Raw genomic sequence first — 25,563 nt, 5'->3', positions numbered from 1 at the left:
GCGGCACTACTGCCAGCGCCGCTGCCTTCTCAAACAGCTGAGGGCCCGGGCCCGCCGATCAGATGCTGATGATCTATCCAGAGCATAGATCATCAGTTTAAAAAAAACTGCAGAACCCCTTTAAGTTGTGACTGGCCTTACAGGAACTGACTGAGATAAAATTCTTCCCACACTGGTATGTAACAAATCCACATTTTTTGTGTAACATCCCTGACAGTAAGAGCCATCACTTCCGAACTAGGAAATTACGTTCTGTCATAGCGAATCTAGTGATTCCCAGTCACGTGATTTCTCCCTCACGTTACAGTCATGTGACTAAGAGGAAACGCGCTGTAATTTCTGAAATTGACCGGTAGATGTCGCTCCAACCTGTTAACCATAAACATACTGTGGCGCAAGCCTCCGTCGTTCCTGGCCCGCCCACCTTGCACGGACACGCCCTGCCTGTAAGCGCGGCAACACCTTCTGTTAACTCCTTCGCGGCCGGTGTAAAGCGCTTCATGTGCCTTCTGAAGCGTCTGCTTCCAGTTCCAGGGCGGGGCAGAAACGGTTAAGGAGCCCTGTCATCGACAATGCGCGGCTCTGACCTTTGTCCTTCACCCTGAGAGTCACTTGTAGGGAACACGAGAATCTCTGCTCGGCACGGTAAATGAACCCTTTGCTGTATGATTATAATATACTGGTGGGCAGGGGTGAGAGCTGAAGTGTTAGAAGTCACCTGGAGGGAGCAAGGCTAGGGTTACCCCATAACTGTCCTATAAGTGAGGATATGCTCCTGACATGTTTCTGAGGTGCCTATAAAACACAGAATCGCGCCTTACAGATCCCTCGCACATAGTCTACGGTTCATGAAATCACATGTCATCCGTGTTCTGTCAGTGGTTTTCACGGATCATTGATAGGCGATGCTCTGGACATTTTCAGCCTAGCAGTGTCCGTGGAATACTGATGAGACACAAAGGGATTCTTCATGGATGAACCACTGACCATTAGGGTGGCCACTGGCTTCCCTTAAAGGGAACCTGTCACCGGGATTTTGTGTATAGAGCTGAGGACATGGGTTACTAGATGGCCGCTAGCACATCCGCAATACCCAGTCCCCATAGCTCTGTGTGCTTTTATTGTGTAAAAAACCTGATTTGTTATATATGCAAATTAACCTGAGCGGAGTCTGAGCTTGAAAATATGACTCTTCTCTGGTCACACAAGTAAGATATGACTCTTATGTTAATTTGCATATGTATCAAATCGGCTTTTATACACAATAAAAGCACACAGAGCTATGGGGACTGGGTATTGTGGATGTGCTAGCGGCCATCTAGCAACCCATGTCCTCAGCTCTATACACAAAATCCTTGTGACAGGTTCCCTTTAAGAAAGCCGGACCTCACCGGCCATGCCCTCAAACCAATAAACTACGCGCACATTTGTGAAGACCCACCATGCCCCCATCGCTGGCCGGGTTCTCTCCATGAAGAAGAGGAAGGTGAGGAGGGAGTCTAAAACACTGGGGGCGCTGGCCTCGGACAGAGCGGTGCCCCCGGTTATGGGTAAATATGGGCCGCACTCGGTCTCACAGGGAGCCCCCAGCAGCTCGTCCTGCGCCTTCCTGAACAAACCGGCTCTGCTCCTGGCTGCACATGCCGTCTCTCTACAGGCTGCCCGGCCATATGGCCTGCATCGGTGAGGTCTCGTCCCGCGCATCGCTCCTCTGTTCCCGACTTCCCATAACTGGCCGGTGCAGCTGCAGCGCTGATAACGTTGCGAAGTCAGCGCACAGTGTTGCCAGGCCCTGCCTCCTGCCAGCGGACCCGCCTTCCCCGTCACCCTGTTAACAACAAAAAAGGAGGACTTCTACGGAGGACCAGAAGTCTAAAAACCGGACGTCTGGCCACCCTACTGACCATCTTGTCACGGATGTCACTATGGATGTGTGAAAGAAGCCAAAAGAGTATAATTTTGGTATATGTTTGGTCGCTGTATCTTGCCATGTACGACGCTATGCTGGTGTGGGTTTAGGAGCTGAGCCCACACCATCCGCAGCAGGTGTCAGCCCTAAGGCCGCTTTCACACGAGTGAGGTCTCCGCACGGGTTCAATGCACAAAGTGAACGCATAGCACCCGCACTGAATCCTGACCCAGTCATCTCAATGGGGCTGTGTACATGAGCATTTTTTTATTTTTTTAACGCATCAGTTCTGCGTTGCGTGAGAATCCCAGCATGTTCTATAGTCTGCATTTTTCACGCAGCAATGGCCCTATAGAAGTGCTAGGAGATGTTCGTAAATGGTCAGGTTTTTTTTCCACGCACGTGAAAAACGCAACAAAACCGATTGCACCCGCACGGAAAAAACTGAAACGATGAAAGCAATTGCAGACAACTGACTGAACTTGCTTGCGAAATGGTGAGTTTCACTGAACGCACCCTGACGCAATCTGTATCGTTTGTGTGAAAGAGATCTAAGGCCTAGTTCACACTTCAGTGTTTGATCAGTGATTGTGAGTGAAAACCAGGAGTGGGAAAGGTTTGCACCCTTGTTTTTGACCAGCACTTGGTTTTAGCTCACAATTAGTGCTGAGCGAACTTCTGTTTTCAAGTTCGGCGTACAAGGTTTGGGTTATGGTCCGTGGTAGCGGAATCCATAACGGAATTCTTAGATAACCTGAACCTTGTACGCCAAACTTGAAAACAGAAGTTTACTCAACGCTGCTCACAATCACTGATCAACCACAGCCCAACTCTGAAATAACCATTCTGTTTGGTTGTACCCTCAGGGCAGGCTCAGACTGGCCCACTGGGCAGGCGGGGGATTCCTCAGTGGGCCCCCAGTCTCCTGCGCCTGGAGATAAGATGGAGGAGTAATTATTTCTCTTGTTTCTCAGGAAAGATAATTATTGTAGCCACTAGGTGGCAGTATCACACAGTGATGCATCCTCCTCTTGGTGTAAATTGTACAGGAGGCACAGCAGTATCTTCTAAACTTCCTGGGCTGCTGTCAGTGAAGGAGGAGAGAACATGTCTGGCCATCCTCCTGCCCCCCCTGCTGTCAGAAAACTGGCTGCTGGAGAGAAGGACTCCTCTGCTGTGCTGTGCTGATTTCTCAGGTGTGTGACAGTAGTGAGCTGTAGGAGACTGTAAGGGGGAAATAGGGGATTTGTTTATAGCAGATACAGATCTATGAATGTGTGCTGCTCTCTGCAGAGTTCAGAGTGGCATTGGGGGGACTCTGCACAAGGTCCCCCAACGCCTCTGCTTTAGGTGCAATCCCATTAGTGCCACAGCTCCAGATGCCCCCACTCTAAATTCACCCCTAATATTGTATCTTTTTCAGTTGCCCCCTAATACCTCTGCTCCAGGATCCCCACTATTGCCCTGCCTCAGGCGACCGTAATGCCTTTGCCTTAGGTGCACCCCATAAATGCCTCAGCTCCAGATGCCCCCACTCTAAATGCACCACTAATATTGTCTCTTCTCCAGTTACCACTACTCCAGGATCTCCACTATTAAGGCTACTTTCATACTTGCGTTCGGGGTTCCGCTTGTGAGCTCCGTTTGAAGGCTCTCACAAGCGGCCCCGAACGGATCCGTACAGCCCCAATGCATTCTGAGTGGATGCGGATCCGCTCAGAATGCATCAGTTTGGCACCGTTTGGCCTCCGTTCCGCTCAGCAGGCGGACACCCGAACGCAGCTTGCAGCGTTTTTGTGTCCGCCTGGCCGTGCGGAGCCAAACGGATCCGTCCAGACTTACAATGCAAGTCAATGGGGACGGATCCGTTTGACGTTGACGCAATATGGTGCAATTTCAAACGGATCCGTCCCCCATTGACTTTTAATGTAAAGTCAGGAGTCCCCTATTAATATACCATCAGATCGCAGTTTTCTCCAATCCGATGTTAACTTGAAGCGTCCCCATCACCATGGGAACGCCTCTATGTTAGAATATACCATCGGATTTGAGTTAGATCGTGAAACTCAAATCCGACAGTATACTCTAACACAGAGGCGTTCCCATGGTGATGGGGACGCTTCAAGTTAGAATATACTGAGAACTGTGTACATGACTGCCCCCTGCTGCCTGGCAGGTGCTGCCAGGCAGCAGAGGGCAGACCCCCCCTCCCCCCTGTATTTAACTCATTGGTGTCCAGTGCGGCCCCCCTCCCTCCCCAGTATTAAATGTGACCAGTGCGGCCCCCCTCCCTCTATATTCATTGGTGGCCAGTGCGGCCCCCCCTCCCTCTCTCCCCAGTATTAATTGTGACCAGTGCGGCCCCCCTCCCTCTATATTCATTGGTGGCCAGTGCGGATTCCCAGTATTAAATGTGACCAGTGCGGCCTCCCCTCTTCCCCCCCCCCCCACAATTAAAATCACCCCCCCATCATTGGTGGCAGCGGAGAGTTCCGATCGGAGTCCCAGTTTAATCGCTGGGGCTCCGATCGGTTACCATGGCAGCCAAGACGCTATTGCAGTCTTGGCTGCCATGGTTACTTAGCAATAAATAGAAGCATTATACTTACCTGCGAGCTGCGATGTCTGTGACCGGCCGGGAGCTCCTCCTACTGGTAAGTGAAAGGTCTGTGCTATAAGCAATGCGCCGCACAGACCTTTCACTTACCAGTAGGAGGAGCTCGGGTATATGTAAAAAGACAGCATGGGTATATGTAAAAAGACACCGCAAAACACATTGCCCAACTTCTCCTGAATACGGCGATACCACATGTGTGACACTTTTTTGCAGCCTAGGTGCGCAAAGGGTCCCAAATTCCTTTTAGGAGGGCATTTTTAGACATTTGGATTCCAGACTTCTTCTCACGCTTTAGGGCCCCTAAAATGCCAGGGCAGTATAAATACCCCACAAGTGACCCCATTTTGGAAAGAAGACACCCCAAGGTATTCCGTGAGGGGCATTTTTGGCACAAGTTAGCGGAAATTGATATATTATTTTTTTTTCTCACAAAGTCTCCCTTTCCGCTAACTTGTGACAAAAAGTTACATCTTTCATGGACTCAATATGCCCCTCAGCGAATACCTTGGGGTGTCTTCTTTCCGAAATGGGGTCACATGTGGGGTGTTTGTACTGCCCTGGCATTTTAGGGGCCCTAAAGCGTGAGAAAAAGTATGGAATATAAATGTCTAAAAAAATTTACACATTTGGATTCCGTGAGGGGTATGGTGAGTTCATGTGAGATTTTATTTTTTGTCACAAGTTAGTGGAATATGAGACTTTGTAAGAAAAAACAAAAAACAAAATATTCTATGAACTCGCCATGCCCCTCAAAAGTGATCTTTTTATAGCGCCACAGCGATTTTACGGTGTTTTTGCAGTGATCAGAAAGAAACATTTCTGTCACTGCGGTGGGGCAGACTGAACGCAAGTGTGCGCACAAGATCAGGCCTGATCGGGCGAACACTGTGTTTTTTGTAGAGCCTATAGAACATGTCCTTTTCTTGTCCTCTGAGGCCAAAGCTTTGGGCTATTTAGCTTCTGCTGGAAGCCTGTAGCTCAGAGTTCCTCCAGGTTTGGTGTGTGCTGGTGGTTCACTGCTCTTGGCTTTACCATCCAGTGAGGGCCACCCTTGTGGTCATCAAGGTCTTTCCAGTTTCTGTGTGGTTTCGTATGCTTGTGTGTGCACTTCCCCTTTAAGTTGTAGCCTTCCCCTGTCTGGTGCTGTAAGGGTTAACCCCCTGATTGGGTGTGGTCACTAGGTGCACCAGGAGTTAGTTGTACTCCAGCCTTGGTGTGTGCTGGAGCTCCTTGTCTGGGTCCTAGGTATCCTGGGTATGAGCCGTCCTACCATCCAGGTCCGCTCATACGGTCAGGAGTTAGGGTGAGGATTAGGGACTCTTTAGGAGGTGACCTTCTCCCTGATTTCGGTATCCTGGCCTAGCTGCTTCCCCTTTATATCTCTGACATTGTACGGTGGGGGGTTTCCCCCACTCTCCACCGTGACAGAAGCCTGCTGTGCACCCATACATCATTTTTTGAGCACATATGGGGTGTTGCCGTAAGTAGACATATGGGGAATGTAAAATAATAACTATTTTTGGAGGTATTACTATCTATTATAAAAGTTTTTTTGTAAATTTGGTATTTTTTTATGAATAAAAATAAAATATTTTGACTCAAATTTACCACTGTCATGAAGTACAATAAGTAACGAGAAAACAATCTCAGAATGGCCTGGATAAGTAAAAACGTTTTAAAGTTATCACCACATCAAGTGACACATGTCAGATTTGCTTAAAATGGCCTGGGCAGGAAGGTGAAAAATGGCAGGGTCCTGAAGGGGGTTAAAAAAAGAGAACAGCATTGTCTCCTCTACATCAGGAGATATAGCATTTAGTAATTGGGTCAGAAGTGAAAGCAGCTGAAACCTGTTTTCACTTTCAGCTGTTGTCACTCCAAAAATGTTGCATAAAGTTTTTAATGCCCGTGGCTGTGTTTGACACATAATGCTTGTGCTCCATATGTGACACTGTGGCGGGGCCTTTGGCCCTGACAAATCTAATTAAATTTACGCCTGGAAGCAGCCATAAATGTTGGTGAAAAACTACTTTAGCCAGGGGCTAGTCCAGTTTTTCTACAAGGCGCATGGACTGCTGAAGTTGCGCCTAATTTAAGACGAGGTGCACGCCTTGTCATAAATTAGGCGCATCTTCCGCCACCAAAGCCAGTGCGAAAGGGAAGTAAAAGACCAGCGTAAAAAGCCGGTCTTTCTAAATGACCCCCTTGTTTTAAGACTTAGATTGCCAGCTTTGAAACAAGACCAGGTCCATATCTTTATCTTCTACAGAGCTGAACTGCTACCATAGGTCCTTTTCCCAAAACCCAAGCAAAGCTCGGCAAAACTGTTAGGCCCCTTTCACACGGGCGAGTATTCCGCCCGGATACGATGCGTGAGGTGAACGCATTGCACCCGCACTGAATACCGACCCATTCATTTCTATGGGGCTGTTCACATGAGCGGTGATTTTCACGCATCACTTGTGAGTTGCGTGAAAATCGCAGCATGCTCTATATTCTGCGTTTTTCACGCAACGCAGGCCGCATAGAAGGGAATGGGGTTGCGTGAAAATCGCAAGCAAGTGCGGATGCGGTGCGATTTTCACGCATGGTTGCTAGGTGACAGTCTATTCACTGTATTATTTTCCCTTATAACATGGTTATAAGGGAAAATAATAGCATTCTGAATACAGAATGCTTAGTAGGTGATCAATTGAGGGTTAAAAAAAATAAAAGAATTAACTCACCTTCTCCTCTTGTTCGCATAGCTCCCGGTCTCTTCTTTACTTCTTTAATGATGAACTACCGGCTAGGACCTGTGGTGAAGTCAGATCACATGCTCCAATCACATGGTCCATCACCACGGTGATGGACCATGTGATTGGAGCATGTGATCTGACGTCACCAAAGGTCCTTTAGCCCACAGCTCATCATTAAAGAAGTAAAGAAGAGACCGGGAACTACGCGAACAAGAGGAGAAGGTGAGTTAATTTTTGAATTTTTTTTTTTTAACCCTCAATTGATCACCTACTAAGCATTCTGTATTCAGAATGCTATTATTTTCCCTTATAACCATGTTATAAGGGAAAATAATAACATCTACACAACACCTAACCCAAGCCCGAACTTCTCTGAAGAAGTTCGGGTTTGGGTACCAAACATGCTTGATTTTTCTCACGCGAGTGCAAAACGCATTACAATGTTTTGCACTCGCGCGGAAAAATCGCGGGTGTTCCGGCAACGCACCCGCACATTTTCCCGCAACGCCCGTATGAAAGAGGCCTTAGGGTACCTGCACATGGCTGCGGGTGAACATGCGCACAATGTTCGGTGTGGATTTCTTTGCGTTTCTCCAGCCAAGTCACAGTAAAAGCCACAATTTCTAATTGTGGTTTTTGGTGCAAATTTGATGCGGTTTTATTGCAGATCTCACCGTTCACGGCGGACAATTTCCATGTACTATCCGCATGTTTAGTGGATGCACGCTGACCCTTTCATTTCTATGAGGTCATGCACACATCCAGATTTTCTGTGAATCAGTGTGGCTGTTCCACAAATTATAGGACATATCCTACTCTGGTCTGTATTGTACATGAGAATAGTCATTTCTATTGATGGGAGTGAGAAAATGCAGAGTGCACACAGAAGGTATCCGTATTTTGCGGATCTGTTTGCTCACCAAAATACGGACCCGGCCTTGTGCATGAAGCCTGAGGCAGTGCATTTTGGAGCAGAACGAGATACTGTTGAGACAGTTGCAGTAATAATTTTGACCTCTGTTGACAAGGCTTTATATCTACCATATAGGTACAGTAGATTATACAGGAGTAGCAGCTGTCAATTATAGTGGTTTTCTGCACTTTTACTTTATTGGTGATTTTTGAGAAAAACATATCGAACTTCCTAATGTTTGTGTATATCCTTCTAGAAATGGGGTCCTTTTTCTCTAGAGCTATGGATGAAAACATGAAGAATCAGAAGGAATTCATGCTCATGAACTCACAACTTCAGGTAAAATACTGTATTCGGTATATAGCACTCATCGGTGGACATTTTCCACTAAAATATATGTAAATAATGGGGCAGATTTACTATTTCCAATGTGCCAGAATTCTGCCTCAGATTCAGACCGAATTCTGGCGCCAAGGACTTGCACATTTGTTAAGTATGTTAGACACTTTTACCCTCTGTGCTCATCAATGGACGTAGCTTCACAGAAAGTGAGTTTGGCTTCACCGGAAAGGTTGTGGCTTAAGATGCAACAATCTGCACCAAGGTTCTGCCAGAAAGTAAGCCGACTAATAGGTGGTATTAATTTAGAATAGCCTCTGTAAAGGTGAGACAGATGTGTTATCCAGCATCAGCCACTATGATACATTTAGCACTGATTTAGACTATCTGTGCTGGATTCTGCCAGTTTGGCATTTGAATGCAGTGGGTTTAGCCCCAAATAGTCCTCATGCAAACACTTGCCGTGTGGACGTGTCTTTTGTTGATACAGACTGTACCGCGTGGTTTTATGGGTGGCAGCAAGGACTGGGAGGCAGATAACATGCAGTTTTCAGCGTGGAAATCCCTGCACAAAAATGGGCAAATGAGCGCTTAGACATTATTTTCCTCTTCCCACGGATTAAAGGGAGGTTCAGAGCTGGCCATAATATTGCATGAGGTGGCCACTTAAAAGGCACTACTTACCAGTTTACTCCCATGGCTTTTTTAGTGCCACTGCAGTGGATCATCTTGCTGGTCTCTGTTTACTTGTGGTACATACTCAAAGAGTTCATTTCAAGTGTGCTATTTGCATTTGGAATCTGTTGCTGTCAACTCCCAAGATGAGATCCAAAGAGCTGTCACTATCAGTGAAGCAAGCCATCATTAGGCTCAAAAAACAAAACAAACCCATCAAAGAGATTGCAAAAATATTAGGCATGGACAAAACAACTGTTTGGAACATCCTTAAAAAGAGGGAACGCATCGGTGCGCTCAGCAACACCAAAAGACCCGGAAGACCACAGAAAACAACTGTGGTGGATGACCCAACAATTCTTTCCCTGGTGAAGAAAACACCCTTCACAACAGTTGGACAGATCAAGAACACTCTCCAGGAGGTAGGCGTATGTGTGTCAAAGTCAACAATCAAGAGAAGACTTCACCATAGTGAATACAGAGGGTTCACCACAAGATGTAAACCATTGGTGAGCCTCAAAAACAGGAAGGCCAGATTAGAGTTTGCCAAACGACATCTAAAAAAGCCTTCACAGTTCTGGAACAACATCCTATGGACAGATGAGACCAAGATCAACTTGTACCAGAGTGATGGAAAGAGAAGAGTATGGAGAAGGAAAGGAACTGCTCATGATCCTAAGCATACCACCTCATCAGTGAAGCATGGTGGTGGTAGTGTCATGGCGTGGGCATGTATGGCTGCCAATGGAACTGGTTCTCTTGTATTTATTGATGATGTTACTGCTGACAAAAGCAGCAGGATGAATTCCGAAGTGTTTCGGGCAATATTATCTGCTCATATTCAGCCAAATGCTCCAGAACTCATTGGACGGCGCTGCACAGTGGAGATGGACAATGACCCAAAGCATACTGCAAAAGCAACCAAAGAGTTATTTAAGGGAAAGAAGTGGAATGTTATGCAATGGCCAAGTCAATCACCTGACCTGAACCCGATTGAGCATGCATTTCACTTGCTGAAGAAAAAACTGAAGGGAAAATGCCCCAAGAACAAACAGGAACTGAAGACGTAGTAGAGGCCTGGCAGAGCATCACCAGGGATGAAACACAGTGTCTCGTGATGTCTATGCGTTCCCTACTTCAGGCTGTAATTGACTGCAAAGGATTTGCAACCAAGTATTAAAAAGTGAAAGTTTGATTTATGAATATTATTCTGTCCTATTACTTTTGGTCCCTTAACAAGTGGGAGGCACATATGCAAACTGTTGTAATTCCTACACCGTTCACCTGATTTGGATGTAAATACCCTCAAATTAAAGCTGCCAGTCTGCAGTTAAAGCACATCTTGTTCGTTTAATTTCAAATCCATTGTGGTGGTGTATAGAGCCCAAAATTTTAGAATTGTGTTGATGTCCCAATATTTATGGACCTGACTGTAAATGGAGAAGTAAAGACTCTTATTATTTTCACAGAAATCTGCAGCTTAACCCCAAGCTCCGAACCAGCTCACTCAGCAAGAAAAGTCACCACTTTCTTGTACAACCCACCTTTCTTGAATTCTTTTACCTCAATCATCTGAGCTTTCTGGGTGAGATATAAACCCCCTCCAGTACTTTACCAGCCACTATGTTACAGCGCTTGTTCTCAGCTATCTCCGGCAATCCTATAGAGTTGAATGGAACGGCAGACACAGAGTATTGACATAGGACAAGCGATGATATTAACAGGAATGAGGGTATACTCATTTACTCAAATTTTAGGTGCTCATTGAGACCAGTAGGTGTACAGTAGATGTTTTCAACTGAAAAATCCACCATGTGTCTCTCTGAAGCAGCCTTTTGTTCCAGTCACGTCTGACTAATGGGAGCTCCAACTCAATCTCCATAAATCTCACACAGTGTGGATTAGCCTGATGTGACATGGTGAAATTTTAGCTAAGGGAGTATCCTTTTGATTCTGGATATTGTTCACGTGCTCTCCTACCTGTCTATATATAGTTTCTGCCAGGGGCAGACTGGTCATAGACCCTACAGGAAAATTTCCCGGTGGACCGATGCCTAGGGGGCCGCCCGAGCCCTCCTCACAGCTGTTGACTAGTTTCATAATGATCTGATGCTCTAAGCATTAATTAATGCTGGGAGCATTAGGTACTTATGCACTTTGCCAATGGCTGCAGCTGCCCTCCTTAACTCAACTGTATCACCATCAGGACTAATTGAATAATGTGATGAAGGCGGCAGTATTTAGTTCTGCACTGTGCTATTTGGTTCTGCTGGAACGGTATTTTGTGCTGCACTACAGTACCACATGTCCCGCTTACTTGTGTTGTCCGCGCATACTTGCGTTGCCTCACCTTCTGTCATATTGGACCCGCCTACAACATGAAACAGTCTTAGACCATTTTGTGTGCATCTAGTTATACCCGTATAATGTACCTGCTGTGTTGCTAATAAAGGACGGTGAGTTTGTCCAAAGGCAAGTGCCTTTTGTCTGTCGCCGTAACCATGTCCCCACCCTAGGGGACGCCATTGCCTTTAGCATGTAGGAGGTCAAACAGCCCAGATCAGCGCTCCTGCTGGTTTGGAATGTTAGAGCAGGAGCGCAGCTCTCATGTGAAAGCCAAGACTCCATACTGACCGCCGGAAAAAGTCATATGGGTGGCCACTAAAAGGTTAAAGGGGTTTTTATGGTATTGAATATTTATGACCTATTCTCAGGATAGGTAATCAACATCAGATCGGCAAGGGTCCAACACCTGGCATCCCCCATTCAACTGTTTGAGTAAGTCCTCACAGCTTGCCAAGTACAACGCTGTTCATTGGATAGTGACTGGTGCTTGGTACAGGAACTCAGTCCCATTCACTTGAATGGGACTGAGGTATATCTAGGCCATGTGACTGATGAATGTGATGTCACTGGCCTAGGAAGAGGCCACAGCCCTCACAGGAGGACAACAACCTCTTCAAGCAGCTGATCTCCAGTTGTGTCGGGAGTCAGACCCTCGCCAATAGCATATTGATGATCCAACTTGTGGCAAGGCCATCAATATCAACATTTTAGACAACCCATTTATTCTCCTGAGATGCACAATCAAAATTGGATCTCAATCTGATGTCATCCTTCTTTTGGGGATGCAGTAGTTGCATACAGTGACTCCTAAGAGCCCCCTGGTAGGTTTGTCTCAGTATTGCAATAAATATTTTCCTCAGATCACCAGCCATGAACTTCTACGGCCACCGCCGCTCTGCTCAGCAGCATTGATCACTCCCAGGTTCCAGCTGGCCCCTCTTGTTCTTCCCAGTGGGCCAGGCCATTGGAGTAGCTCTACCCATCCACGCAAACAATCTGTGGCCTGCTTTTGCTGGCTTGGCCTCTGTCTCTACCCATAGGGCTCACACGCTCCCTCTTCCTCTTGAAGGGCCAGTGCATCTACAATATTCTTCCCCTGTTAATGGCTAGCTACCAGGGTGACTTAAGGCACCTTCCCCTATGAGCAAAAAGTTACAGTCCTCTATGTCCTGCTAACGTGTGCCATTTTTGTTTGTCTGCCCGTTTACTGAGTTTTGCCTTTTTCTTCCGAATTTTTGACCATTCACTACCTGACCCTGGCCTGTTCTCTGTTGTGACCTGGAGCTGCCTGCCCTGACCTCGGGCTGCTTTAATTGATCACACAAACTTTGCCTGTCCTGACCTCTCTTGTTCCTGGCTACAGTTTTGCCTGGTCCCTCAATGCTATACAGCAGTGTATCTGATGACCCGCGTGGGTCAGCCATTAGATGAACAGAGACTACTCCAAGAGGTAGCAGCCTGGTGGTTCCCATGCATCGAAGTCTAAATCCCTGTTTAGGGGTTAAAGGGTAAAGTCTGATGTTCACCATTTAAGGCACATACAAAAAAATTGCCAACCCTAAACCTGATACATACATATCTGTTCTCCTGCATAGCTGTTCTGGGAATTTCTTAAAAGGAAAGCATCACCAAAACTTCTGGCCATCAGCCAGTGCCCAGGGAATCAGGGTTTTATAACAGACCCTCGTCCTCCACTCTGGGCCTACGCAACAATATCCATTTGGTTCCAGTGCTCTGCTAATGTGTTATACAGTTGCAAGAAAAAGTATGTGAACCCTTTGGAATGATATGGATTTCTGCACAAATTGGTCATAAAATGTGATCTGATCTTCATCTAAGTCACAACAATAGACAATCACAGTCTGCTTAAACTAATAACACACAAATAATTAAATGTTACCATGTAAACAGTGCAGGTGGAAAAAGTATGTGAACCCCTAGACTAATGACATCTCCAAGAGCTAATTGGAGTGAGGTGTCAGCCAACTGGAGTCCAATCAATGAGATGAGATTGGAGGTGTTGGTTACAGCTGCCCTGCCCTATAAAAAACACACACCAGTTCTGGGTTTGCTTTTCACAAGAAGCATTGCCTGATGTGAATGATGCCTCGCACAAAAGAGCTCCCAGAAGACCTACGATTAAGAATTGTTGACTTGCATAAAGCTGGAAAGGGTTATAAAAGTATCTCCAAAAGCGTTGCTGTTCATCAGTGCACGGTAAGACAAATTGTCTATAAATGGAGAAAGTTCAGCACTGCTGCTACTCTCCCTAGGAGTGGCCGTCCAGTAAAGATGACTACAAGAGCACAGCGCAAACTGCTCAGTGAGGTGAAGAAGAATCCTAGAGTGTCAGCTAAAGACTTACAAAAGTCTCTGGCATGTGCTAACATCCCTGTTAGCGAATCTACGATACGTAAAACACTAAACAAGAATGGATTTTATGGGAGGATACCACAGAGGAAGCCACTGCTGTCCAAAAAAAACATTGCTGCACGTTTACAGTTTGCACAAGAGCACCTGGATGTTCCACAGCAGTACTGGCAAAATATTCTGTGGACAGATGAAACCAAAGTTGAGTTTGGAAGAAACACACAACACTATGTGTGGAGAAAAAGAGACACCGAACACAACATCAAAACCTCATCCCAACTGTGAAGTATGGTGGTGGGGGTATCATGGTTTGGGGCTGCTTTGCTGCGTCAGGGCTTGGACGGATTGCATCATCGAAGGAAAAATCAATTCCCAAGTTTATCAAGACATTTTGCAGGAGAACTTAAGGCCATCTGTCGACCAGCTGAAGCTCAACAGAAGATGGGTGTTGCAACAGGACAACGACCCAAAGCATAGAAGTAAATCAACAACAGAATGGCTTAAACAGAATAAAATACGCCTTCTGGAGTGGCCCCAGAGTCCTGACCTCAACCTGATTGAGATGCTGTGGCATGACCTCAAGAAAGCGATTCATACCAGACATCCCAAGAATATTGCTGAACTGAAACAGTTCTGTAAAGAGGAATGGTCAAGAATTACTCCTGACCGTTGTGCACGTCTGATCTGCAACTACAGGAAACATTTGGTTGAAGTTATTGCTGCCAAAGGAAGTTCAACCAGTTATTAAATCCAAGGGTTCACATACTTTTTCCACCTGCACTGTGAATGTTTACATGGTGTGTTCAATAAAAACATGGTAACATTTAATTCGTTAAGCAGACTGTGATTGTCTATTGTTGTAACTTAGATGAAGATCAGATCACATTTTATGACCAATTTGTGCAGAAATCCATATCATTCCAAAGGGTTCACATACTTTTTCTTGCAACTGTATGGCCCCTTTCACACGGGCGAGTATTCTGCGCGGATGCGATGCGTGAGGTGAACGCATTGCACCCGCACTGAATAACGACCCATTCATTTCTATGGGGCTTTTCACGCATCACTTGTGCGTTGCGTGAAAATCGCAGCATGCTCTGTATTCTGCGTTTTTCACGCAAAGCAGGCCCCATAGAAGTTATTGGGGTTGCGTGAAAATCGCAAGCATCCGCAAGCAAGTGTGGATGCGGTGCGATTTTCACGCACGGTTGCTAGGAGACGAACGGGATGGAGACCCGATCATTATTATTTTCCCTTATAACATGTTTATAAGGGAAAATAATAGCATTCTGAATACAGAATGCATAGTAAAACAGCGCTGGAGGGGTTAGTCCACTTGATCGCGTAGCCCGGCATCTCCTTCTGTCTCCTTTGTTGAATAGGACCTGTGGTGAGCATTATTACAGGAACAGGATCTTTGATGACGTCACTCCGGTTATCACATGGTACGTCACATGATCTTTTACCATGGTGATGGATCATGTGATGACCGGAGTGACGTCATCAAAGGTCCTGTTACTGTAATTAATGCTCACCACAGGTCCTGTTCAACAAAGGAGACAGAAGGAGATGCCGGGCTAGGCGATCAAGTGGACTAAGGTGAGTTAAATTTTATTTTTTATTTTTTTAACCCCTCCAGCGCTGTTTTACTATGCATTCTGTACTCAGAATGCTATTATTTTCCCTTATAACCATGTTATAAGGGAAAATAATACAATCTACAGAACACCGATCCCAAGCCCGAACTTCTGTGAAGAAGTTCGGGTTTGGGTACCAAACATGCACGATTTTTCTCACGCAAGTGCAAAACGCATTACAATGTTTTGCACTCGCGCGGAAAAATCGCGGGTGTTCCCGCAACGCACCCGGACATTTTCCCGCAACGCCCGTGTGAATAAGGCCTATGTCTGCTTCTAAATGAATGCCCCGGTTAGTATATTTGATCTATCATGCTCTGTCAGAAGTCATCCAATTCACCAACCTTAACTCTACAGTGTGGACCACATCAAACTTGATAATCTGCAAAGATACACAGTGATATGCAGTGCCCAAAATTCGCCACTAGATTTCACCACACTCTTAGACAGAAGAATATAATACAACCTGCCTCTACCACAATTTTTAGATATAAAAACTGAATAATGTTAATAAAAGATATGAATCCTTGCTCTGCACAAACTGTGACAAATCTTGGATAATGGGGTAGCAATATAAATTATCAAGCCTGGTATGGACTATGGAATGAAATGATTCCAATTAGAGAGTTACCTCTGAAATCAATATTTAGGTCTTTTATTCAGTAATATGCATCGCTACTGAATAGTGACAATATTGATGTAGCACTTTTAACAACTATACATCCGCCAACAATGGGAAGTTTGCTGAATATCAGGCTGATTAATTTATATCAATACTACACAAAATAAAGTTATACATTACCGAGAATGCAGATGATGTGCAGAGACTAAGGGAAGTCAGCTCTAAGGTACGATCTGGTCATTAGGATCTTTCTCCTGGGTTTTCTTTGTTTCTGTGTTTTCTATTTTTTTCTTATTCTCCTCCCTCTCCCTCATGTGTGTGTGTGTGGTTTATGATCACAAACTTATCAGTTAGACACACCTTCCTAGCTTGGAGTTTTCCAATAATTGTCCGCTAGGCGTGTACATATGATAAGGACTGTGATGTCATAGTATTACCCAAAATTCATTTCTGCTGTTGTTGTAATGTCACCTACTCATACCTAGGTGTCACTGTTGTATAAGCTATTAGCGTCATACTATAAAGAGTTAACTACGCAAGTCTGAATTAATCTTGCATTCTATACACATGACCTCTGGAACCTAAATCAACGCTATAGGTATTAATTCTGACACTGCTTACCACTTAAGCACAGACTTTTAGGCGCCCTTTGAATGTTTTTCACGTGGTTAATTTATGTTACAGATAATAAAATTATGAGCTTGTTTTCTCACAGAGATATCTGTGCCTCCTCTGCTACACCAACGGTTAATTGATTGGTAGTAAAAACACCACATCTTTACAGATACTCATTAACAAAATCCATACCCAAACTGTCTTCATCATATAATAGGAATATATGCGTTCCTAAGAATATATGTATATGATAACAGATACATAAACGTCCTTAATAATATGTAACACTATAAAACAATACATATGTCCTTCCCATGACCCTCTCTCGGCCATCTTTAAAATACATACATATAGCAATATGGCTTCTTATAGGTACAGTATATGTAATCAAATCCACTATAATTCTTATATTTAGATAAATGTTTTATACACTTATGAAAAAGCACAACAACCTTGCCTTCCAATTATGCTTCTGCCATTGACCTGTCCTGTGGGAGAAGTGTTTAAAGTGTACCTGTTGTTTTAGGTGACCTTTCAGAATTAAGTTTCGTATGTGTTTACATTAGGAATAGCTCTGTTTCCAGTCAATATAAAACTTGTGTTTTGCATTTTTCTTCAGTTTTCCCCTCTGCATGCTCTATATCTAATTGCCAGTTTTCCCTGAGCTTGTGGACTTGCTGCTATAATGTCTCCCATGGAAGAAGAGATCCTGATTTCCTATTTATCTGTTGCACCCACTCATAAACGGCAGTATTGAGGATATTATACAACAGTAGTATTAAGCAGTGTAGCAGTTAATCCAGCACTGTGTCAGATAGAAAACGTACTAGAGCCAGCAGCAGCATCTCTCTCTCTCTCTCTCTCTCTCTCTCTCTCCAGAAGCTTACATCTCTTCCACCTTAAACTTTAATGGGACAAAATCTGCCATTTTAGAAAAATGGTGGACCACTTACCCACATAACTGAGATCCAGGATTGGCAAGGAATAAAGCAACCCACCAGGACACAGGTGCAACTGCGTGTTTTGAGAACAAGATGTAGGGTACTTTCACACTAGCGTTAAAGTTTTCCGGTATTGAGTTCCGTCACAGGGGCTCAATACTGGAAAAAACGCTTCAGTTTTATCCTAATGCATTCTGAATGGAAAGCATTCCATTCAATATGCATCAGGATGTCTTCAGTTCAGTCACTCTTACGGTATTTTCTCCGGCCAAAATTCTGTAACACATGCCGGATCCGGCATTAATTTGTATTAATTCCGGATCCGGTTTTCCGGTCTGTGCATGCTCAGACCTTTAAAAATGTGAAAAAAATAAATACCGGATCCGTTTTTCCAGATGACACCGAAGAGACGGATCCGCAAACAAATGCTATCCGTTTGCATACGGATTTCTGGATCCGGCAGGCAGTTCCAGCAACGGAACTGTCTGCCGGAATCCTCTATTGCAAGTGTGAAAATACCCGTAAATGAGCTTGATCTTCTGTGTCCTAAGATCAGGATATTCTGGAGACCAATTACAGACCATAAGCAGTCTCTAAGTAGACGTTTACAGTCTGCAGATGGATTCACAGACCAGTTATGCATTGCTATTACTTTTAACCCCTTAAGGACCCATGACGTACCGGTACGTCATGGCTTTAAATCGCGATTCTGGCGCCGCGGGGGTTAATCGGAACGGGATGCCGGCTGAAATCATTCAGCCGGCATCCTGTAACAATGCAGGGGGGGGGTCATTTGACCCCCCCGTATCGGCGATCGCAGAAAACCGCAGGTCAATTCAGACCTGCGGTTTTCTGCGTTTCCGGTCCATTTGGGTCTCCGGTGACCCGATGAACCGGAAAAAGACTGCGATCGGTGGCGTAATTATACACCACCTATCGCAGTCCGAGGATTTGGAGAGGCGGCGCTGGCTCTGGTGCTGAATGCCGCTGTCCAGGGTGCTGATTGGTGCAGGGGAGAGAGGCGCGAGATTCAAACTTCCTGCGCTCCTCTCTCCCCTCCTCTTCCTGTTCTGCACGAGCACCCGGCAGCATCGTCCAGCACCAGCTCCTGAGTCCCCCCTAATCGCCATCCATCACCCTCCTGCACCCATCGCCACCCAGGTAGGTTAGGGTCAGTGAGGGAGAGGCACCATTAGGCAGGGAAAGAAGGGAAAAGTTAGAAGAAAAAAAAAACTTTTATTCTAAACTTTCTTTGGTACATCTTTCAGACCCCAGACCCCCCCTGCCACTTGCCCCCCACCACCAGGCCCCCCACCACCAGCCCCCCCACCACCAACCCGCCTTCCACCACCAGCCCCCCCCACCACCAGCCTCCCCCCCCCCCGTCCACCAGTTCCCTTACCACCACCTTTTTTTTTTCCGTGTGCTGACTGTCCGGCACTCTTAGCGTCCGGCCACTGTTAGCGCACCGCCCCACCGCCCCACCACTGATCAGCGTTGTACCGCTGATCAGCAAGTTTGAACTTTTTATTTTTATTTTTCCTACCACTTGCCCATTTTTTTGCCTGGACTTTTTAGTACGTGAATACCCGTGCCCCCACACACACGCACATACAATAAAGGTTTACACACACGCACATACACACGCACACACACACCCATGGCCCGCCGGATGTTCTCGGCCGAGGAGGCATATGCCCAGATTGCCTCCGACTCCGAGAGCCCCAGTGAGGATGAGGATGACCCCACATTCCTTTTATCATCCGCATCCTCCTCATCATCATCTGATGACGATGAGCCCCCAAGGCGGCGGAGACGCCGCCAGGCGGAGCCAGGGGCCCCACATGCTAGGGATCCTGTGGCCCACCCTAGTACGAGCCGCCCTGGGGTTCGTAGTGGTTTCCCGGCCCACCAAATAAGCCCACCGGAGCCCCCTGCCGATGAACTTAGCTGGTGTCCCCCAGTGGACTTTGAGCCCGAGATTCCGGATTTTGCTGGCAATCCTGGAATCCAGATTCCCACAGTAAGGTTTACTGAAATTGACTTTTTTAGTTTTTTTTTCAGTAACCCACTGGTGAATCTGATGGTGGAGCAGACAAATCTGTACGCCCAACAGTTCGTCGCTCAAAACCCGGGCTCATTTTTGCCTAGACCCGGTGGCTGGACGCCGGTCAGTGCAGCCGAGATGAGGACATTTTGGGGCCTCGTGCTGCATATGGGTCTAGTACCAGACGCCACTGTACAGTATGGTCATGACACGTCCCCGGTTTGAGGCCATCCGGAAATGTCTGCATTATTCCGATAATGCAGCATGTCCCCCCCGAGGTGATCCTGCCTATGACCGGCTGCATAAGATACGGCCGGTCATCGATCACTTTGGGGCCACATTTCAGCAGGCCTACGTACCTGGAAGGGAGGTCGCGGTTGATGAGTCTCTCGTTGCGTTCAAGGGGAGACTCAGTTTCCGCCAATACATTCCCACAAAGCGGGCGAGGTATGGCGTGAAGCTATACAAAATTTGTGAGAGTACCTCAGGGTACACTTACAAATTTCGTGTGTACGAGGGGCGAGATTCCCGTATTCAACCCCCAGAATGTCCCCCCACTCTGGGTGTTAGCGGGAAACTCGTGTGGGACCTTATGTACCCACTGCTGGATAAGGGTTACCACTTGTACGTGGACAACTTTTATACCAGCATTCCCTTGTTCAGGTCCCTTGCCGCCAGATCCACGTTCGCTTGTGGGACCGTGCGGAAAAATCAACGCGGCCTCCCTGCCCACCCCCTCCAGGTACCTATCCCCAGGGGTGAGACCCGTGCCCTTGCCAGTGGAAACCTGTTGCTGGTCAGGTATAAGGACAAGAGGGATGTCCTTATGCTGTCCACAATCCACGGTAACAGCACCACCCCAGTCCCTGTGCGAGGTACCGCGGCAACGGTCCTCAAGCCCGATTGTATCGTCGACTACAATCGGTATATGGGAGGAGTTGATCTCTCAGATCAGATCCTCACGCCATATAATGCCATGCGCAAAACCCGGGCATGGTACAAAAAAGTTGCGGTCTACTTGGTGCAGGTTGCCATGTACAACTCTTTTGTACTATCCCGAAGCGCTGGCAGCACAGGGACATTCCTCCAATTCTATGAGGCAGTCCTCAAGGACCTGATCTTTTCGGACCGGGAAAGAGCAGGCCGGAGTACCTCGGGAACTGGAGGCGCCCGGATCGTCCCTGGCCAACACTTTCCAGGTGTGGTCCCCCATACTGGAAAGAAGGGACGAACCCAAAAAAGATGCAGAGTGTGTCACAAGAGGGGGATACGGAAGGACACCACCACTCAATGTGACACTTGCCCCGATCATCCGGGCCTCTGCGTTATCGATTGCTTAAGGGAGTATCACACTTCCATGGAGTACTAAATTTTTATAATCCCCAACAGTCCACTAGAGAACATAAAAAACTATGGCTCTCAGACTTTGGAGACACGGAAACATTTTTTTTTTCCCCAAAAAATATTAGTTTTAGTGCAGGCATCCTCAAACTGCGGCCCCCCAGATGTTGTAAAACTATAACTCCCAGCATGCCCAGACAACCTACAGCAATCAGCAGGGCATGGTGGGAATTGTAGTTTTACAACATCTGGAGGGCCGCAGTTTTTAGGATGCCTGCTTAGTGTCTCCAAAGTCTGAGAACCATACATATTGGGCATCGTCGCGTGCGTAAAAGTCGTCGCTATAAAAATAACTTTTGCCCAAACGCCTCGGATGAACGGTGTTAAAAATATAAAATAAAAACGGTGCCAAAACACCCATTTTTGGGCAAAATTTCCATTTGAATCCTTTTTGCCGGTAACAAAGCAAGGGTTAACAGCCAAACAAAACTCAATATTTATGGCCCTGATTCTGTAGTTTGCAGAAACACCCCATATGTGGTCGTAAATGGCTATATAGCCGCACGGCAGGGCATAGAACGAAGGGAACTCCATATGGTTTCTGGAAGGCAGATTTTGATGGACAGTTGTTTTTTTTGACACCATGTCCCTTTAGAAGTCCCCCCTGATGACTAGAAACTCCAAAAAAGTGACCCCATCTAAGAAACTACACCCCTCAAGGTATTCAAAAGTTACTTTACAAACTATGTTAACCCTTTAGGTGTTCCACAAAACTAAATAGCGAATGTAGAAACAATTTTAGAATTTTTTTTTTGTTACATTGCCTCAAAAAAGAGTAATATAGAGCAACCAAAAATCATATTTACCCCTAAAATAGTCCCAAAACAACAACCACCTGATCCCGCAGTTTCCTAGATGGGGTCACTTTTGTGGAGTTTCTACTCTAGGGGTGCATCAGGGGGCTTGAAAGGGTACATAGTGTAAATAAACCAGTCCAGCAAAATCTGCCTTCCAAAAACCATATGACGTTCCCCTTCTTCTATGTCCTGCCGTTTGGCCAAACAGTAGTTTACGACCACATATGGGGTGTTTTTGCAAACTACAGAATCGGGGCAACCCATTTTGAGTTTTGTTTGGCAGTTAACCCTTGTTCTACTCCTGGAAAAAATTGATTATATTGGAAAATTTTCCAAAAAATAGAAATTTCAAAATTGTTTCTCCATCTGCCATCAACTCTTGTGGAACACCTAAAGGGTTAACAAAGTTTGTAAACCCAGTTTTGAATACCTTGAGGGGTGTACTTTCTTAGATGGAGTCACTTTTTTGAAATTTCTATTCTAGGGGTGCAACAGGGGGCTTCAAATGGGACATGGTATAAACAAAACCAGTCCTGCCAAATCTGCCTTCCAAAACCCATATGGTGTTCCCCTCCTTCTATGTGCTCCTGTTCGGCCAAACAGTAGTTTACGACCACATATGGGGTGTTTCTGCAAACTACAGAATCGGGGCAACCCATTTTGAGTTTTGTTTGGCAGTTAACCCTTGTTTTACTCCTGGAAAAAATTGATTATATTGGAAACTTTTCCAAAAAATAGAAATTTCAAAATTGTTTCTCCATCTGCCATTAACTCTTGTGGAAGACCTAAAGGGTTAATAAAGTTTGAAAAAACAGTTTTGAATACCTTGAGGGGTGTAGTTTCTAGAATGGGGTCATTTTTGGGAGGTTTCTATTATCTAAGCCTCACAATATGACTTCAAACCTGAACTGGTCCATAAAAAGTGGGATTTTGAAGATTTCTGAAAATTTCAAAATTTGCTTCTAAACTTCTAAGCCTTGTAACATCCCCAAAAAATAAAATATCATTCCCAAAATGCTACAAACATTAAGTAGACATATGGGGAATGTAAAGTCATCACAATTTTTGGGGGTATTACTATGTATTACAGAGGTAGAGAAACTGAAACTTTGAAATTTGCTAATTTTTCAAAATTTACGGTAAAAATTGTATTTTTTTATGCAAAAAAATTAACTTTTTTGACCCAATTTTAGCAGTGTCATGAAGTACAATATGTGATGAAAAAACAATCTCAGAACGGCCTGGGTAAGTCAAAGCGTTTTAAAGTTATGAGCACTTAAAGTGACACTGGTCAGATTTGCAAAAAATGGCCAAGTCCTTAAGGTGAAATAGGGCTGAGTCCTTAAGGGGTTAAACAAGTTGATTATAATATTAAAGGGCTTCTGTCACCCCCCTAAAGTCATTATTTTTTTTTGGGCTCCTTAAAATCCTTATGCTGCGATTTATCAATATATAGGGCTCTTACTCATTTTCGGTCAGTAGTTTCTTCAAAAAACTGACTTTTATAATATGTAAATTACCTCTCTACCAGCAAGTAGGGCAGCTACTTGCTGGTAGCAGCCGCATCCTCCTTTCATAATGACGCCCCCTCCTCATGTTGATTGACAGGGCCATCGAACGCGCTCGTCTTCTGGCTGGCCCTGTCTGCGTTCAAAATCTCGCGCCTGCGCCGTACCGGTCTTCAGTCGGCGCAGGCGCACTGAGAGGAGGACGCTCGCTCGGCCGCTCCTTCCTCAATGCACCTGTGCCGATGACGTAACATCTACACCCGGCGCAGGCGCACTGAGGAAGGAGCGGCCGAGCGAGCGTCCTCCTATCAGTGCGCCTGCGCCGACTGAAGACCGGTACGGCGAAGGCGCGAGATTTAAAACGCAGACAGGGCCAGCCAGAGGACGAGCGCGTTCGCTGGCCCTGTCAATCAACATGAGGAGGGGGCGTCATTATGAAAGGAGGATGCGTCTGCTACCAGCAAGTAGCCGCCCTACTTGCTGGTAGAGAGGTAATTTACATATTATAAAAGTCCGTTTTTTTTAAGAAACTACTGAACGAAAATGAGTAAGAGCCCTATATATTGATAAATCGCAGCATAAGGATTTTAAGGAGCCCAAAAAAAATATATGACTTTAGGGGGGTGACAGAATTCCTTTAACATAATACCATATTTTTAATGCCATAAGATGCACTTATGTTTAGAGGAGGAAAATAAGAAAACAAAATATTTTTAATCAGACCTTAGATCTGACCCCCAATCCTCATCAGACCTGAGATCAGGCCAACAATAATAATCGCACCCCCACTGTTCATCAGACCTCAGATCAGACCCCCAAGTCTTCATTGGAAACCCGAATCAGACCTTCAGTCCTCATCAGACTTCAGATCAGTCCTCCTATCTTAATCAGACCCCCAATCTTCATCAGACCTTAGATCAGACCCCCAATCATCAAAGCTCAGAACAGATCCCCAAATCAAACCCCCCAAATCTTCATTAGACCCCAGTCTTCATCACACTGTAGATCAGACCCCCAATCTTCATCAGACCCTCAATCTTCATCAAACCTCAGATCAGACTCCCAAATCAAACCCCCCAATCTTCATCAGACCCCCAGTCTTCATCACACTGTAGATCAGACCCCATCTTCATCAGACCCTCAATCTTCATCAAACCTCAGATAAGACTCCCAAATCAAACCCCCCAATCTTCATCAGACCTAAAACCTTTTTTCTTTGTGTAACTTTTCTCATTAGCTGATTATTTCTATGCAATTAATTACAAAGTGGAAAACTCATTGCCATTATAGGACTCTTCATAGTATAATTTTTACCTTCCTCTGTCCTATTACAGTACTAGCACCTGGTCACTAATCACTTGCTGAAGCGTCTAGTTTTTCATTATGATACTTCATTCACTATCTAAGCCGTGCAGCGAGCCGTGCAGATTTATTGCAGTGTACCTCTTTAAAAGCTGTAGCATGTATGCATTGTTGGCCATAGACCAGTTTGATCATATATATATATGTATATATATATATATATATATATATATATATATATATATATATATACACTCACCTAAAGAATTATTAGGAACACCTGTTCTATTTCTCATTAATGCAATTATCTAGTCAACCAATCACATGGCAGTTGCTTCAATGCATTTAGGGGGGTGGTCCTGGTCAAGACAATCTCCTGAACTCCAAACTGAATGTCAGAATGGGAAAGAAAGGTGATTTAAGCAATTTTGAGCGTGGCATGGTTGTTGGTGCCAGACGGGCCGGTCTGAGTATTTCACAATCTGCTCAGTTACTGGGATTTTCACGCACAACCATTTCTAGGGTTTACAAAGAATGGTGTGAAAAGGGAAAAACATCCAGTATGCGGCAGTCCTGTGGGCAAAAATGCCTTGTGGATGCTAGAGGTCAGAGGAGAATGGGCCGACTGATTCAAGCTGATAGAAGAGCAACGTTGACTGAAATAACCACTTGTTACAACCGAGGTATGCAGCAAAGCATTTGTGAAGCCACAACACGCACATCCTTGAGGCGGATGGACTACAACAGCAGAAGACCCCACCGGGTACCACTCATCTCCACTACAAA

General features: G+C 45.5%; 1 protein-coding gene across 3 annotated transcripts in view; it reads left to right on the top strand.

Annotated features, from left to right (window-relative positions):
- The first annotated feature begins 503 nt into the window (after window positions 1-503).
- Window positions 504-25,563, top strand: part of PLGRKT (plasminogen receptor with a C-terminal lysine) — a 91,192-nt gene continuing 66,132 nt past the window's right edge. The window contains exons 1-2 of one of the 3 annotated variants that reach the window (XM_040417136.1): window positions 504-645; window positions 8,434-8,516. In XM_040417136.1, coding sequence (XP_040273070.1) covers window positions 8,436-8,516 — 81 coding nt within the window. In that variant the 5' untranslated portion in view covers window positions 504-645; window positions 8,434-8,435. Of the gene's footprint in view, window positions 646-1,421; window positions 1,487-1,827; window positions 1,963-8,433; window positions 8,517-25,563 lie in introns of those variants that run through there. The other 2 variants (XM_040417137.1, XM_040417138.1) reach the window with 2 other exon arrangements.

Source organism: Bufo bufo, chromosome 2 (assembly GCF_905171765.1).
Source record: "Bufo bufo chromosome 2, aBufBuf1.1, whole genome shotgun sequence".
In the NCBI taxonomy this organism is placed as follows: Eukaryota; Metazoa; Chordata; class Amphibia; order Anura; family Bufonidae; genus Bufo; species Bufo bufo.
Note: the sequence above shows the minus strand (reverse complement) of the source record. Positions and strands in the feature narration are given on the sequence as shown.